This window comes from Echeneis naucrates, chromosome 14 (assembly GCF_900963305.1).
Source record: "Echeneis naucrates chromosome 14, fEcheNa1.1, whole genome shotgun sequence".
Lineage (NCBI taxonomy): Eukaryota > Metazoa > Chordata > Actinopteri > Carangiformes > Echeneidae > Echeneis > Echeneis naucrates.
Genome location: NC_042524.1, coordinates 16,798,818 through 16,814,068, shown reverse-complemented (window position 1 = coordinate 16,814,068; position 15,251 = coordinate 16,798,818). Strand labels below are relative to the sequence as shown.

General features: G+C 43.0%; 1 protein-coding gene across 2 annotated transcripts; it reads right to left on the bottom strand.

Moving 5' to 3' along the window:
* Nucleotides 1-974: 974 nt before the first annotated feature.
* Nucleotides 975-14,984, bottom strand: ywhag1 (3-monooxygenase/tryptophan 5-monooxygenase activation protein, gamma polypeptide 1). Of its 2 annotated transcripts, XM_029518703.1 has the most exons (3): nucleotides 14,776-14,984; nucleotides 2,825-3,470; nucleotides 975-2,623 (listed from the first exon to the last, which is right to left on the bottom strand). In XM_029518703.1, the coding sequence occupies exons 1-3, from the start codon at nucleotides 14,860-14,862 to the stop codon at nucleotides 2,553-2,555; spliced, it is 804 nt and encodes a 267-aa protein (XP_029374563.1). In that variant the 5' UTR covers nucleotides 14,863-14,984; the 3' UTR covers nucleotides 975-2,552. The 2 variants fall into 2 exon arrangements, with proteins under 2 accessions (XP_029374563.1, XP_029374564.1); XM_029518704.1 differs by lacking the exon at nucleotides 975-2,623 and having other exon boundaries at nucleotides 2,746-3,470.
* Nucleotides 14,985-15,251: the final 267 nt, after the last annotated feature.

Sequence of the window (15,251 nt, the reverse complement as noted above, 5' to 3'; positions counted from 1 at the left end):
GCAGACACTCCCCTAAGACAGGGCAGCAGTCTCTAAACCACTTTCCTCCGCCATGAGTCACCATTTCCTTCTAATATAATGCAGATCTAAATTATTCATGCCAATCTCCATCAATCCAGAGGCTGTCCAGGCCATAAACCAGAGAGCAGCCTCACGTGAAGCCCTGTTAGCTACCAAGCTGCTGATTGGACTCCGTATCAGATATCTACATTCTTCCCCGCACTGAGGGGAGACTGGCTTTTTCATCACAAGCCATTGCAGACATGCTCTCTTTGTATCAAAAATGTGAAAACGTTACATAAATGAGTGCGTGGCTGAAGACAATAATGCATCTCTTTCTCTATTATTAGCCTGTGCAGACTGGAAACTCATCACATTGTCAACAACAATAGTTTGCAACCTCATCATTACGTAATGTTTGTTTAATCATTCTTGTTAAAGGCAGATCATTTGAATGTCACCACATGAAAGCCAGATGTGTTACTAATAACGCTGACAATGTTTCTTCACTGTCGAGGACAATGAGGATGACATCATTACCTTTACGCAGTTACACAATTAAGCTAAGATTTGGTTTTATCCTTTCATATTCTACCACCTATTCATTTCCAGGTGGCGGGGGTGTTGGAGCCAATCCCAGCTCACACTAGGCGAAGGCGGGATAAACCCTGGACAGGTCGCCAGTCCATCACAGGGCCAACTCACAGAGAGCAACAACCACACACTCACACTCACTCTCAGACCTACGGACAATTTAGAGCCACCAGTTAACCAAGACGTCGTTGGATGGTGGGAGGAAACGCACACAGACACAGGGAGAACATGCAACCTCCACACAGAAAGGCCCCAAGCTGGAAATCGAACCCACGACCTTCTTGCTGCAGGGCCATGGTGCTAACTATGTGGCCCGATATTTAACTGATTTATTTATTGGGTGGATGAATGTTTTGTGTGTCTGTGTTCTGTTGCAGCATGTGCAGTGGTGGTTGAGGAAGGTTCTAGAAGACACATTACCAAACTGCTATTTGTCGCACTCAAAACATTTCCATCATGGCACAAAGAGACTTCATTTGACTTTATTGGGTTGTGTTTACTGTACACCAAATGTAGCCAGGAGGGTTTTTGCAGTGTTTTATTGTTTCCTTTTTGGCCTCTGATCTTTTTATTATCAGGATTTTCTTGACGAATAAACACCTGGAACTCTCACTGTCCAATATCACAAGCCAATGTATTTTCTTCACTTTCTGTCGCTCTTGCCAAGAATTGCATGTCACCATAGCGATGTCCGTAACAGATGAATTTATTGTTAACAATCACTGTTTTGGTATAGCGTAGTTCAGCAAATGGAGTAAAGAAAACACAGATTAAAATAAGATAGCTAACAATTGCAATAAAAACAAAATAAATAGAAAATAATCCGATTAAGGTCTAGTAATTCCATGTTCATATGAATACATAACATCTACAGTATAAGTTAATAAATTGAAGCTACTGTATAAATACATCACCAGCATGCACAATATTGTATTATGGAGAATATTGGAGCAGTTATCATCTTACACTGAAGAAACAGTATAATAGGCAAGTGCATTTCTTGACCAAGAAGAAACTGAAGACAAAGTAAATCCACACACCTCAAATCTGCTTTTAGAGCTTCCACTTCACATTGCATGTGCTCTATCCACAAATTGTACTTGGTTCAGTAATCTAGTCTGTGGCTCCGGGTGCCATTTCACACATCCTACTGCTCGTTACGAAGATAGCATAACTGGATAACAAGGGTGGATTCTCTTATTGTTTCATCATTTCCATTTCCTCAAATTTCCATATATTTTGATTTTGCTATCTGGATTTTTGTGAATCAAATTATTCCCTATAAGCATTAAAGACCAAATAGAAGTTGTTGTGGCAACAACAATACTGACAGTAAGAATTAGGTGTCCAAAAACAGTTAATTTATTCAATAAAGCACATCATCACATGAGAGGGACAAGCTGCACTAACTTTATGAATTTGTAGTTTTCGTTACAGAATGACCGTGTGACTGAGCTGGACACATACCTGACACGAAGCAAACAAAAACATCTTTTTTATGTTACCTTCAATAACAGAGACAATCTGCTTCTCACTCAGAGGTCGCAGTGTGGTGCAACTAAAGATGTCGGGTATGTTTGAAGTTACGCAATGAAGTTCGACACCCCAAAATGCCCGTCTTCAACTCCCTTCTGTTACCCATCTGCTCTTTCACTCATTCTCTCCGTCCGTCTGTCTGTCCTTCCCTTTCATTAAGCAAGGCCATGACATTCAAGGTTACTTTAATTTTCTTGTTGCTCAAGCATCGGAACTGAATTTTTGAATGCTCCTCCCCTCACCAAATACAATAAGACAGCTCAGCCTCATTTGCGCGATAAGACCAGTCTCTGCCAGTGTGAAGGTATCGTTACCCAATGGTCACACTGTGATGAATGACACACCTCTTGCTTCTAAAGTGGTATTTTGGCAAATGCTGCAGAGGCTATCAAGGAGGGGGTTTTATTTCTCTTAATTGTAGGTTATTTCTCAACTAAAATGGCCTTCCCTCCAGCTTTTTTTTTTTTTTTTTTTTTTTTTTTTTCAGTTTTAACTTGTGGAAAAATAAAGAACAGCAGCCACGTTAGTACCATCAGCTAAATTGGCTGCCGATGTTCCACTGCCCCCTCCCACCCTCCCTTTTTTTAAATTTCTAAGAACTTTTTTTAACTATTATTATTATTTTGTCATCATTTGTGAGCGCGCGTGTTGTGTTGTTTTGGCAGAATGAGGTTTTGGACTCTTTAATTGTTGCCCTCTCCTCCCTCGTCGTCCTGCTGGTCGCTCGTCCACAGCGTCAAGTTGTCTCGTAGCAGCTGCATGATGAGAGTGGAGTCTTTGTAGGAGTCCTCGTTGAGGGTGTCCAGCTCGGCGATGGCATCATCGAAGGCGGTCTTGGCCAGGTGGCACGCCTGCTCCGGGGCGTTCTGGATCTCATAGTAGAAGACGGAGTAGTTGAGAGCCAGGCCCAGGCGGATGGGGTGAGTGGGCTGCATGTGCTCCTTGCTGATCTCGTGAGCCTCACTGTAGGACTTCTCAGAGGATTCCACAACTGAGGCTCTCTTCTCCCCCGTGGCCACCTCGGCCAGGTAGCGGTAGTAGTCGCCCTTCATCTTCAGGTAGAACACCTTGCTCTCGTGCTGTGTTTCATTGCAATTCTTGATCAGGAAGTTGTCGAGGAGGTTGAGCACGTCCTGGCAAACGGCCTCCAGCTCCTTCTCAATCTTTTCCCGGTAAGCCCGCACCATTTCGATCTTCTTCTCATTTCCATCGGCCGACGTCTTCTGCTCAATGCTGGAAATGACGCGCCAGGATGAACGCCTCGCACCAACCACGTTCTTGTAGGCCACAGAGAGCAAGTTTCTCTCCTCATTGGATAGTGCTTCATTCAGCTCTGTGACCTGTAAAAACAAGAAGAATTTGGAGGCTTTAGTATGTCTTTCATATGACCATCAACACGTGAGGATGTTTCAGGACAGGACAATGAGAACTTTAAAACATATGATAAAATGCAGAAAACGTTCAAATCCACTGTGCACATATCAGGCTGCTGGAATCACAAGCTGCAGGACAACATAAACAACCAGATATGAAGCCACGACCCAAAAAACTGTCACAGATGGCCCCAGACAAACGCTGCAACACCCAGCACAACAGTCCCTGCATCCAGCAGGGTAAGCCGCGCCTCCTGCACACTGACATCATTCTGTGAGGTAACTCCTGATTGGCTGTCCGGAGGTCTGAAAGCTGGTTTTGTTTTGTTTTGACAGGCCTGTGTCTGGCTGGAGGATTTAATCCTTTATACCCCACTGGGACTGTGCAGCAGAGGCATCTTTACAGACTTTTACTCAGTTAAAAGCCTGTTGTTACTTTCTTTTTCAGCACTGAATTCAGTTGCGTGAGCACACTAGAGCAGGGGGCCCCAGCCAATCATGTGGAACAGATATTCACTATGTGCTAACTGGAAAACTTTATTGGCCAACAAAATACTACTATACATTAACACTGCCGTAATTTCCTCTGAAAACCATAAACCCTTTATGTTTAAACAGGGAAAATTAAATTTGTATAAAGTGAAAAACGTTTGAATGAAATCATTAGATAATGCTGGCTTTAGTCTTTTATTTCCTATATATATATATATATATATATATATATATATATAGGGCTAATATCGGTGGTAAGAACAAGTGCTTTGCGCTAGAAACAGTTATGGATACTGATAATTAACCGGTGTTAATGGTTGATATTATGCATGCTTTTGTTAGCATGCTATTGAATTAATGATACCTCATCACACGGAACAGCTGTGGCTGATGGGAAGTTATTAAGGTTCACCTTGAGGCAAATCCAACAAATAATCATCATGACTACACATTGGCTTTTAAGAGACAAAAAAAAAAAAACACTGGGCTCATCATACTCACTAAGGATTTCACCTCTGGGAGTTTTGAATCTTCAAAATTGTTGACCTTTTACAGAATCAGTGAGGGTTAGGGTTAGGGTTAGGTCTAGACTCAACTGGACGTGGTAAATGATAATGCAGTTGGAGTTAAAACCATTAGTATTCATCCTCTGGGAAATTATTCATTTTGTATGGATATTCCATCCAGTGACTGTCTAAAAATCTAAAATATATATATATATATATATATATATATATATATATCTAAACTGCAAATCCTGTGATGATTGTAGACAAGAAAATCTGATGAGTGGTGGATGGACCAACCAACAGACTACGCTGCCGTTCTGAGAGGCAAAAAAGAAATTCACCCAGGTGAGGTCCCACTATTTTGGTACAGTGTAGTAAAAAGTCACTGTTTTTAACCACATGCTAAGACAAAAATTCCTAAGTGATTGCATATGTAGCCCGCTTAGCCCACATGGAGCCTCAGTTTGTTGCTCAAGGACACTTTAGAAAGCTTAATCTCGTGACCTTTAAGGTGCATCACCGTCACTGCGAGCAAGCAGCTGTGTGACTCATGTCTTTTGACTGCGTGTGGTAGCTGCTGATCCATTATTACTACAGTCTCTGTTGACACAAACGCATGACTAATCGTGTGCTCATCAGATAAACTTGTTCTCAGCATGCATAAAGCCTTAGATATACGTCTACAACCGTCTTTCACTATAACACCATGAGCTCAGACCTACTCATCCATAAGATTAGTTGAAGTGTAAAAAAGGGAGTGTCCAGGGCAAAGAGGAAACTCCTGTTTCCATGGCAACTGTAAAATCTGCTTTGTCTGTGAGAACCATATTGTTTCTGCTGGAGAGAGCCATGGCCGTGAGCTACGGGCTATGAGCTAACAGTAAGGATGCTGACATGGCTGATGGCATGGAGAAGCTGCAGCACTGTGGGTGTGGCTAAGGGCAAACAAGCTACATCATATCTCACACTTTTAAACCTGCTCATGCACTGAGAGACATGAGAGGGCTCCAAAACCGCCAGTGACCTTCTCACTTTAGACACGTTTCAGTCTCACACGGTAACATTAACAACTACTGGACGGATTGCCATGAAATTTGACAGACACTCATTGTCTCCAGAGGACAGCCCCTACCAATTTTAGTTCCCAGACAATGTATGGTTATTAATTCAGCGATCCTCTACCCATTTACAACAGCCAATAGGATGATATTGATTCAGAGCATGCAAGTAAGTATCCATACAACTACTTATTGACTACGGATTGATAATTTTCTCCCTTAATATTTGAGGCCTCATGATCATACAGAATTCTGACTTTGCCCACTCCCTTACACCCCGTCATCAGGTCAAAACTTTCATTTTTATGTTTCATGACTTTACAAACAAATTCTGAATTTCTGTAAATATCATCAGCTAAGCATAAGTGAAATGACATTTTATAGCATAAAATCTTTACACTGTTGTCATTCTAAGAGCAGATGATCAAGTTGCCCTAAAAGCTAACCATTGTCCAGATATTACCAGCAAACTTAAACTGGACTTCCATCTTCTTTGCAAACCTATCATATGAATTGCTCTGTTGAGCATATTGCATATCATGTTTATGTTTTTATGGCTCTGACAGCTTAACTAATAAGATACTCGTCCTTACCTTTCATTCATCAACAGTGCGGCCAGTAGTACTAACCCTAACCTCAAGCAGGACAGCAAACATTTGCTCTATGCATCACTAAGGAGTGTCTGTCCAGAAAACATTGTAGATTTTACAGCTGTCATGACTAAAATAACCTCTGAACTTCCAAACAATAAAATGGCATCCGTTGCATAATTATCCCACTTAGAAGCTGAGGAGAAAGCCACGCTGCCCCCCATTAGTCATTACTGAGGCAAAAGCTCTATATACTCGGTCCATTAAATTACAATTAGGGCAAACGAGTAGGTGACCGATAGGAAATGCAACCAGAAGAGTGGGAGTAAGAGAGAGGTTGGCCCTAACAGCAAGGCCTAAACAACCTGTGAGTAAAAACATGGCTGCTATTGACTCAGAAGGCTGCAGGCTGAGCAGAAAGCCCTGACGGAAGCTGTGCTACAGGGATGACAATAGAGCTCTGTCCACCCATAAAGCTCATCAATTGCGCCTGTTCTCTCGTGACTCATCCATACACAAGGCAGGCAAACTTCTAAACAACTGAATGTTAATGCAAACGAAGGCCATGCAGGACAATCAATAACTTCCTCTTTGACAGCTCTCTCCGTTACCATTAATATCCACAGGAGACACACAGTGAGGGTTGCACGGATGGGGGAGGCTAATGAAAGCTCGCCACAGTCCCACAGCTCACAGTTTTTCTTCCCGGTCCACGATTTTCCTCTCTGTTTTCCTAGCTCATTTGCTCTCAGTCCCCTAACCTGACGCGACAACCCCCCTGCTGACCCTCTTTCTGGCAGCAGAGCACAAAGGCACCGTGGACTACCTGACGTCACTGGTGGTGTGAATGGGGCTGGCTGGTTTACCCATAAAGGCAAAGTATTTGTGTGTCTTAGTAATGGTGGCTGGGACAAAGCCACGGGTAGCTTCTTGTTGCTGTTCTACCACGTTTGACAGTGGGTGATTGCAGCTCATACCCAAAAATAAGAAATGTTGGGAAATGCTGATCATTCAAGTGATAAGGAACAAGTGTAGAGCTAATTAGGGGGCTGGACGAGCATGGAGGAAGGCCAAACACCAGTGAATGGAAGCTAGGGCCTCACTGTTGAAAGAAAAAGAAGGCAGGACCAGGAATGACCAATAAAGATGAAAATTAAAAAGAAAAAATTCACTGTTAGTAAGTCACCTATATTGAAACAATATAAATGGCATTCGCAAGACTGTTTTCTCCAGCGTCGCCTCTGCTGAGCGCTTAAAATGTTTAGGATGGTTTATGTCAGTTTTACCACCTCACTGCTACAATAAAGCAGAAATAACTCATCTGCCTGAATATAATACTATAACACCGCTATTTGCATATCTTAATGGTTTCCTACTGGATTATTATAACAGACTCCCATTAGAGGAATAAAATAAACTATTTTTCTGTGAATGTTTCTCTTTCATATCAGGGTCACTCCACATATTGAATAATTGTATTAAATTAGGGTAGCAGCATTACTAATAGACTAATGGACTGTCACAGGGAAAGTGATGACTGAGGCTGATGAGTCACACTTGTATTTTTGTACTACTAAGAACACAGATCTAGTCACTCTTGACATACTCCCAGGTCTTCTCAGGTAATAAATATGGAAACTCATTCAGGTGAGTGAAATCCCCAACAAAAAAAGAGGGTGCCAAGGCAATAACGCAACAACCTCAACCAATCCTCTGTCAACATTAAATGTGTCAACCAACGTTTCCCTCCATGGTCAAAGAAGAAAAAACTTCTTACAGGTTAGAAGGCTTTAAAAACCTTTTTTTTTTTTAAACTTAAGATAATAAAACAGTTGCGACTAGCTAGGAAGCATTACTCTTAATTGTGTCACAGTCACTGCTAGAGTTTTGCTGAAGAAATTGGCAGACACTGCTGACAAAGCTCATCCTATTTTACACAAATAGAATTGTACTTAAATGCTGAGGGAAAGATTTCTTATTTTCAGACACAAAACTATCCCTCATTTAAAATATGAAAGACAGTGTTGGCGGAGATGCCTTGTCCAGTTGGTGTAACAGGTTAGTGCCTTTGAAAGCTTATCAGACACCAAAACTTTGGAAAGTTAGAGAGTAAACAATTTTTGTCTAGTAAGTCACCACCTTGAAAACAAAAAACCTTAATCAAACTCAAAATTTTTCAATCTCGCAGGACCGTGTGCTTTGACAGATTTGAAATGCAGAAGAGAGGGAGTGGGAAGTGTTGGCCAGTTAGAGGCCACAGACAAACATATGGTCTTTCTTTTTTGTGTTATATTCAGATTTTTCGGTTTGAAGACGCAGACTGTCACAGCAATCACATCACGATAATTTCTTCCCAAATTTCTGCCACTGTCTGTAACTTCACACGTCTTTGAGTGATTCAGGATCTCTCATCACTGGCCAGTTTATGTTTCGGACAGCGAAAACTGAACAACGTCGAGTTGAGTCAGCACTTAAGTGCGTTACTATTTTGTTTCTGTCCTGCATACGCACAGATTCATGTTATAATGTCCAACTTTACAGCAGAAATAAACACGTTAGAAAACTCATGGAAAAGATTGGATCTTTATAGAACTATCTCCTTTCTGCTAAATGTATGGGGATGATTTTTATACAGCTCACCTGTTTGCATTTTATTGAAGCCTAAAGTCCTGAGCATTGGAGGGTGTGGCCCTTTGAGATACAGGTGGGTCAGCATATCCTTGTCACAAACAAGTATACACCTAAATTGCTGCTCCACACATGGCTCTGACCTTCAGGGGATGGAGTTAGACTGAGTCAGGCTCTGCCAAGATGTTCAAAAAAGCAGTTCACGCTGAGCTTTTAGACTCTTCAGAAGCCCATAGGGGAGTTCTACGTCTGTTTATTTACAGTCTATGACATCGACATGGCGTGATGTGGTGGAATTAACATCATACCATTCATTCTACACTCTTCTACCGATTGATACTTGCTGGTTGTAAAATGGAAATAAACACAGCTTTGCGCAAACAACAGTAAGACTGTTTGCATATAAACAAGGTTAAAAGTAGACATTTTAAATAAAAGCCGTGCCTTTGTTTTCTGAGGCACACTAGACAAACATCACTAAAAAATAATAACTGAGGTTCAAAAACAAAAACATGGCTTGAAAGATATTAGCTAAAAAAAATGTTTGGTGTTGAGAGAACATCAGATGTGTGAATTGCCCCATGAGCAGGCGAGTATGTGCATTCATTTCATGAATGCTCTACTTATTCCTCTTTTAAACGTCCTTTCATTCTGTTGAACTTTGATTAAGCTTAAGGTCATTGCTGATATGATAGTTGCACTCACTTAAAATGTAAAAGTAAGCAAAAGGAAGCACAGCTGAGCAATGCTGCAGGATAGTGAGGTGCTATTAGACCTGAGGATGAACACTCAGTTTTCCACATCCTACTGTAAATGTACGGTAAGTGGGGCTCTTGTGGGCAAATGAACCTGATTATGGCGTGTGGAGGTTGATAAGGTGGGTGGTTTTCATACTGTCTTTGTGATTCAACACCGACTTGCAGAAAATTCCCTGAGGTTCATACTTCAAAAATCAAAAACCTAAAGTTTGATGGGGATGAACCAGAAGGGAAAATGGAGACTAAGTGAACCCATTTTCTGGGGCAATAGCCTCTTTTCCTCCTTCAGCACACCGGTTGTATAGGTGCATAGGTACCGAATAAAAAGAAAAGAATCGCTGTTTTCCATTCACATCACGGCCACATTTGAGAATAGAAATCTCTTTTAGTCTTGGAGATGTCTCCCACAAGCTCCACCAGCCCACTCACACCCACCCCTGTGGAGATTCTGAAGGCCTGTAAACCACAATGAAAATCTGTCCTGCTGTAGAAATAAGACACAGGTAGCACAAAGATTTGGCGCTCCCTAAAAATAAGATGGATCAAGTCCCTGTTTTTCTTCTAACTTATGCTGTCTCCCTTAGCAACAGACAAATCAGACACTGTGGTGTCAGACCTCAGCGTAGCTGTGATCGTGTTTTTCTGCTAATTTTAAGCATCTATGGAAGAAACTAATAGTTATTGGGTTTATTTCAGTTTTTGGTGGTGTACAGTTTCATACAGAGCATTGACAGTATGTGGATAGTTAAGTCTAACAATAACAGTCAGTCATATTTTTATATATTACATTTCTGCAGTTATCCTGCAATGAAAGATGCTGACCACTCAGTCCCACCCACACTGGAACAAATAGATTCTGCACCCGCAATGTTTGTGTTGGGTCCTGCGGGACCTCCAGGATCACTCGCAACTGGTACAAACAGAGTACATGGCCTGGGACTGTACTAAATCTGTGATTGCGCGCATGTACATGGCAGGAAAACACTAAATTTAATAAACATCTGTTATCGTAAAATCATTTAAATTCTGGTATGAAGGCAGCTGGATGGTTAGTTATTCTGCTGTTCCCTCACATTTAGACACATAGAAAAAGCGTTTTCTTTGCTGCAACACACTATGCCGCAACATTGTATCTGTTAATGCATTGAACCAACTTTCATTGGACAATAATGCATTCAGTTCATCAAGAGTAATGGAAGCCCTGGCTCTCTGTGCCATGCACTTCCTAAGACGCAGCAGTAAGCTCTCTAGCTGGGCGTGGGTGTGTGTGTGTGTGTGTGTGTGTGTGTAGTGTGTTTCTACATCACATGAGAACCATTGCAGAGCTGTAAGACTGATGTGACATTGCCTAAGGACAAATTATAGAACATCAGAGAATAAAGTCAGAAGTGTCGCACACTACTTGTGACTAATCATTGGGTTTGGTCACATACAGGGGAGTAGGAGTACAAACTGCACCCTAAATCAATCGGCTGTTAGATGTCAGACGCTGGGACCTCTTCTCTGCATCTTTTTATAAAACAAAATCAAACCCACATCTATGACTTGTCTGAAAAGGGCTATAGCTATAATTCACAGTGGTCTAAAATTTTGAGCGCCTCCCCAACTTCAGCCTGACCCGAATCGGACACTGCTCTGCTTTGGGGATGAGGATGGGGATTTACACTAGCGTTTCACTAAACCTGGGGCGTTATGCATTTTTTCATTCTTCAAACTAATAAATACAATTAATCTCAGGCTAAACTGAAGACAAAGCTTAGTCCTCATGTTCAAAAGGCAAGGATATCCTTTAAACAGAGACTGTGCAAGTATTCAAAATGATTATTCACCTTAAATAATAAATTAGCAGCATGACGACGTTTCCTGATAAAAATGGGAAAATGGCTCAAAAATGTATTTCAATACAGCTTCTTTTATCAGTATTATTAAAAACTGTATTTTTGTCTCTGTGATAAGGTACTGAAAGAAGAGCTAAAAACATTTTCATAAACATCATTTAATATTTCCTCTCTATTAAAAAAATGACATGACTGGGCCACATCATACAAAAAACACTTGTATTAATGCATTTCCTAAATGAAAATGTATTGATTTTGGTCTCTTAAGGAAGCATTTAAAAGTGAATTATACTGTATCACAGGGCAGAGGCACTGTGTCCATGTGGATACTATGATGTAATAGTTTCATCAAATATGCATACAGTAGTACTGAGCTCTTCTTACATGCATATTCAACATTACATACACAGTCACGCTCAAAAATGATTCTTGAAAAAAAAAAAAATCCTCATCAGTGTTCAGCTGCTTGTACATTTTGTAATATACAGTCACACATTTCAGGTTTGTTACCTGAATGCTCTCCAGGTAAACATTTATGATCAGCAACGATTTTAAACAGGACAATTATGCGATGTGATGTTCTTAATCAGAGGTGGACTTTTGCATGGCACGGGTTTGCTAAGAGATATACAATTTGGGTTGGGTTGCTAAGAGATATAAAGCTTTTATTTTAATATTAAGTACAACATTATTGTGAGACATTGCATATTTTTCACACCTTTCAGAGCTGTTTTATTGATTTCATTCAATTATTCATTGTGAGAAACATTTTGAATATTTATTAATCTCATTTCCACATAATATGTCTTCTCCTCTCAGAAGTCTAGTACCCAAATTCTATTTTTTGCCTTTTGGTTCAACGCCATTGAAACTGGAGACTTACACAGCATTTTTGTGCTCTACAAATTACTGGAGTACGCACAAAAGCGACACAACTTGTGATGAGCCTGATCTGCACCTGCACCTTCACTTCTGGTCAGTAACTGACATTGGCGTCTTCATCCAAGAGACAAAAAAAGAGCCAGGCAGTTTATAAAACTTGTTGTGGAAAAACGCGGAGACTTGACACAAACCTGCTGCTCAAATATTTTTGTTGGATGTAAAAATTCATATAAATAATATAGGAGCGCTTACCATGTGTTTCATTTACCTTTGCTATGCCATCACTGCTTTTTGAATTCTAGCTCCCGAGCCATGACTAGTCGGTTCCATGTAGTTAGAATAACTTAGAATAATGTTCTTTAATAAATCCTCATCCTGATTTGTTTTTAAGGAGATTAGTGACTCTGTTATTGACGCAGTTGTATAAATGAGATGTGTTGATATCTACTTGGCTCTAATCTGACAGGGGCGGTGGTGGGAATACAGAACTAACAGCAGCCCATCAATATTATCATTCATTTTGGCTGTGCCTGGTTCGTGTTGTGTGAAGCATTAAAGTCCTCCTGAGGATGGGTGCAGTGTTCCTGTTCTCCTGATCTCCGTTACTTGGTTCTGTTGCCATGCCTGCAGTGGCAAGGGATTCCCCTCCAAATGATGGGCGAGGCAGCAGACACACCCCACTGCCCGGTGCTGCAGAGAAACTGGCTGGGTGAGGGGCAGCTCTCTCTCTGACTCGGCATAATTTGGAAGGGGTGGAGCCCGCCCCCCTCCCGTGGTATTACTGCCACAGTCTGGTCCAAAAGAGCAGAGCACACTGTGGCCTTTAAGCCCTGCTCGCATCTTATTTGTTGACTCCTGGAGTAGCAGCTGATGAAGAAAAAGTACCTTCCACTCATTCTGCTTTGTCTGCTTTAAACACAGCCAGTGCCCCACAGAGGTTAGGCCTACACTGAGGCTGCTGCTGACAGGACTGGTGTTCTTCACAGGTATCGGGAGTTTTGGACCAAATACAACACCAAACTGCCAGATTTTTGTGTATTAATAAAATAAGACCACTATAAACCCTGCTGTTATCACTAAAAAGCCCCAAATAGTGACCCTGGACAGAATGTAAGCCTGCACAAGGATATGAAGGCTAATCTCTGAAATAAAAGGCCTTGTCACACATCCCACCATCCCTACACTTCCTCTGGCTCTCCGGCTGTCCCTGTGTGATGCCATTGTCCAGACAGTGATGATATAGAGAGATGCAGCCTTTGTGGAGCTGGGATAAAAAAGGGCTGCCTATGAAATGGTGCACTACGGGTGGGCCTGTGCTGCATCTTGGCAGATGCTGCGGCACGCCTCTGTGTGGGAACCTGCTGGAGGAGGTCGAGGACGCAGGGATGCGTTTCCACACAGCATCGATTAATACAGACAAGACGCCATGCTACAGTTCGCAGGTTTAAAAAAAAAAAGCACCACCCGCGTTTGCTGCAATATGACATGTAGAGAGAGAGAGAGCTCTCTGGAAAAAAGCTGCCCGTCCACCAACACCCACGTCTGGAAAGGTGAACGCACCGTAGTTTGTGCGCCGCTTCTGCGCAAATCGATTGCGATCAACCTTCAGCCAACATTGCTCTTTCCAATGCGCCAATTCAGCTTGGCTCTGAGGGGCACGGAGCCAGGCAGCCCCCTTACACCAGGCCGAAGGGCAGAAACACTGAACACCGACATCCCTGCCTCATTATTTGGTGCTGAGCATCGCCCAAACCGGAACAGGAGCGTGAGCGCAGCCTGCGGCGTCTCTCCCATCACGGCACCGCCGGGCTCGTCCTCTGCTCCGGCTCCATGCGCATCTCTCTATTTGATCCCCTGTCATGCTCTATATCGCACACCTTTGTTTCAGACAGGACGCATGAAACGGCATCTTTGCGTTACCCCCCTGTTACCCCCCCCCCCCCTCTCCACACCCCCCACCCTCCCTGCGCCATTTCCCTCCGCGCTCGGCTCTTTCGCAGCCCGGCGGTTTACAGAGGAGCCCGGTCAAAGGCACCGCCCCAAGATCAAACAGTCCGCAGTTCACACAGCCACAATCCGCCGCAGCTCCGCGCCGATCACACCGTCTCATTTCCACCCAGTCCATCCCCTCAGAGGGCTCCTCATCACGGCCAAGCCCCGGAGCTGACAGCCCGAGGAGCCTGCTCTGTGTGAACACGGGCTTTTGCGGGCCTTGCAGTCCCGTTCAAGGCGATGCTGCCCAAATCCAACTACATCAGCCCTTTATTCTGCTCCTCATCACGCCTTTATCTCAAACACAATCTTTAATCGGCACTTTCATACACCATTTTTTCTCTGGCTTCCCCGCTTATGTGAAAATGTGTCTCACCCCAGAGGCACCTTCCCCTGCCGGCACCGAGCTGCCCCTGAGCTGCCTTCACTGGCTTTTACGCATTTTCTCGCCAACACGCACAGACACGGTCATGATTACATTAAAGGGCCAAGAGAGAAAGGTCACCACACGGGAAGGCTACTTACCGATTTCATGGCAGCTGCCATATCATCATACCTCTCTGCCTGCTCGGCCAGCCTGGCTTTCTGCACCAGTTGCTCGCGGTCTACCATTTTGGATGTCGTGTGTGTGATGCCGCTGTGTGTGTTTGGAGGCTTAAAAAGTCGTAACGTGAAGGTTTGAAGTGCAGAGCGTCGGTGCCGGGCTCCTCTCGCTGCAGCTGCTGCCTGCTGTCTGTGAGCCTGCCGACGGGACACCCCTCCCCCTCCGAGCACTTTCCCTCGATTGTGTCACCACCCAAAAAGGCGTGTCTTCACAGAGTGATGTAACGACCCCGGCAGCCCAGAGAGAATGACTGTACAGCCCATTCCCCCCACAGCCAGGCACTGTAGGGTCTACCCTCCAAACACCCCTGGAAACAGACTGAAAAAGACATGTTCTCTACAGCTGTTTTCCTATGAAATGTCCTGTCACACTTTCCACAAAGCCCCCCCCCCCCTAA